At 40.9% G+C, this 372-nt stretch overlaps 1 protein-coding gene across 9 annotated transcripts in view; it reads left to right on the top strand.

The window, feature by feature from the left end:
- The window catches only part of RBM26 (RNA binding motif protein 26), an 89,588-nt gene that overhangs the window by 59,994 nt on the left and 29,222 nt on the right, over positions 1 to 372 (top strand). For all 9 annotated transcript variants that reach the window (XM_015558119.1, XM_015558118.1, XM_015558117.1 and 6 more), the window contains one exon: positions 1 to 46. This exon is cut by the window's left edge and continues 56 nt beyond it. In XM_015558119.1, the coding sequence (XP_015413605.1) occupies positions 1 to 46 (46 nt within the window). The remainder of the gene's footprint in view (positions 47 to 372) is intronic.

Genomic DNA, 372 nt, shown 5'->3' with positions numbered 1-372 from the left:
GAAAAGAAAACAAGAAATTCTAGAAAAGCACATTGAAACACAGAAGGTAAAATATTAACAATTAGATTTGGCAAAATATATTTATAAATGTTACAGCTTTGAGTGAACTTAATCTTACACTATATAGATATTACTGAGAAACATTTTTTTAATACATTTTTTATTGATTAAGATATTACATATGTGTCCCTGTCCCCCCATCACCCTCCACCTCCCCCACCCCCCCGTTGTCCGTGTCCATTGGTTAGGCCTCTATGCCTGCATGTAAGTCCTTTGGTTGCTCTTTCCCCTTTACGCCCACCCTCCCCTACCCTCCCGCCAAAGCCCGACAGTCCAATCAATGCCTCTCCATCTCTGGATCAGTCCTTGTTC

The sequence above is a fragment of the Myotis davidii genome, unplaced genomic scaffold (genome assembly GCF_000327345.1).
Source record: "Myotis davidii unplaced genomic scaffold, ASM32734v1 scaffold268, whole genome shotgun sequence".
In the NCBI taxonomy this organism is placed as follows: domain Eukaryota; kingdom Metazoa; phylum Chordata; class Mammalia; order Chiroptera; family Vespertilionidae; genus Myotis; species Myotis davidii.
This window is presented reverse-complemented; position numbering and strand designations above follow the sequence as displayed.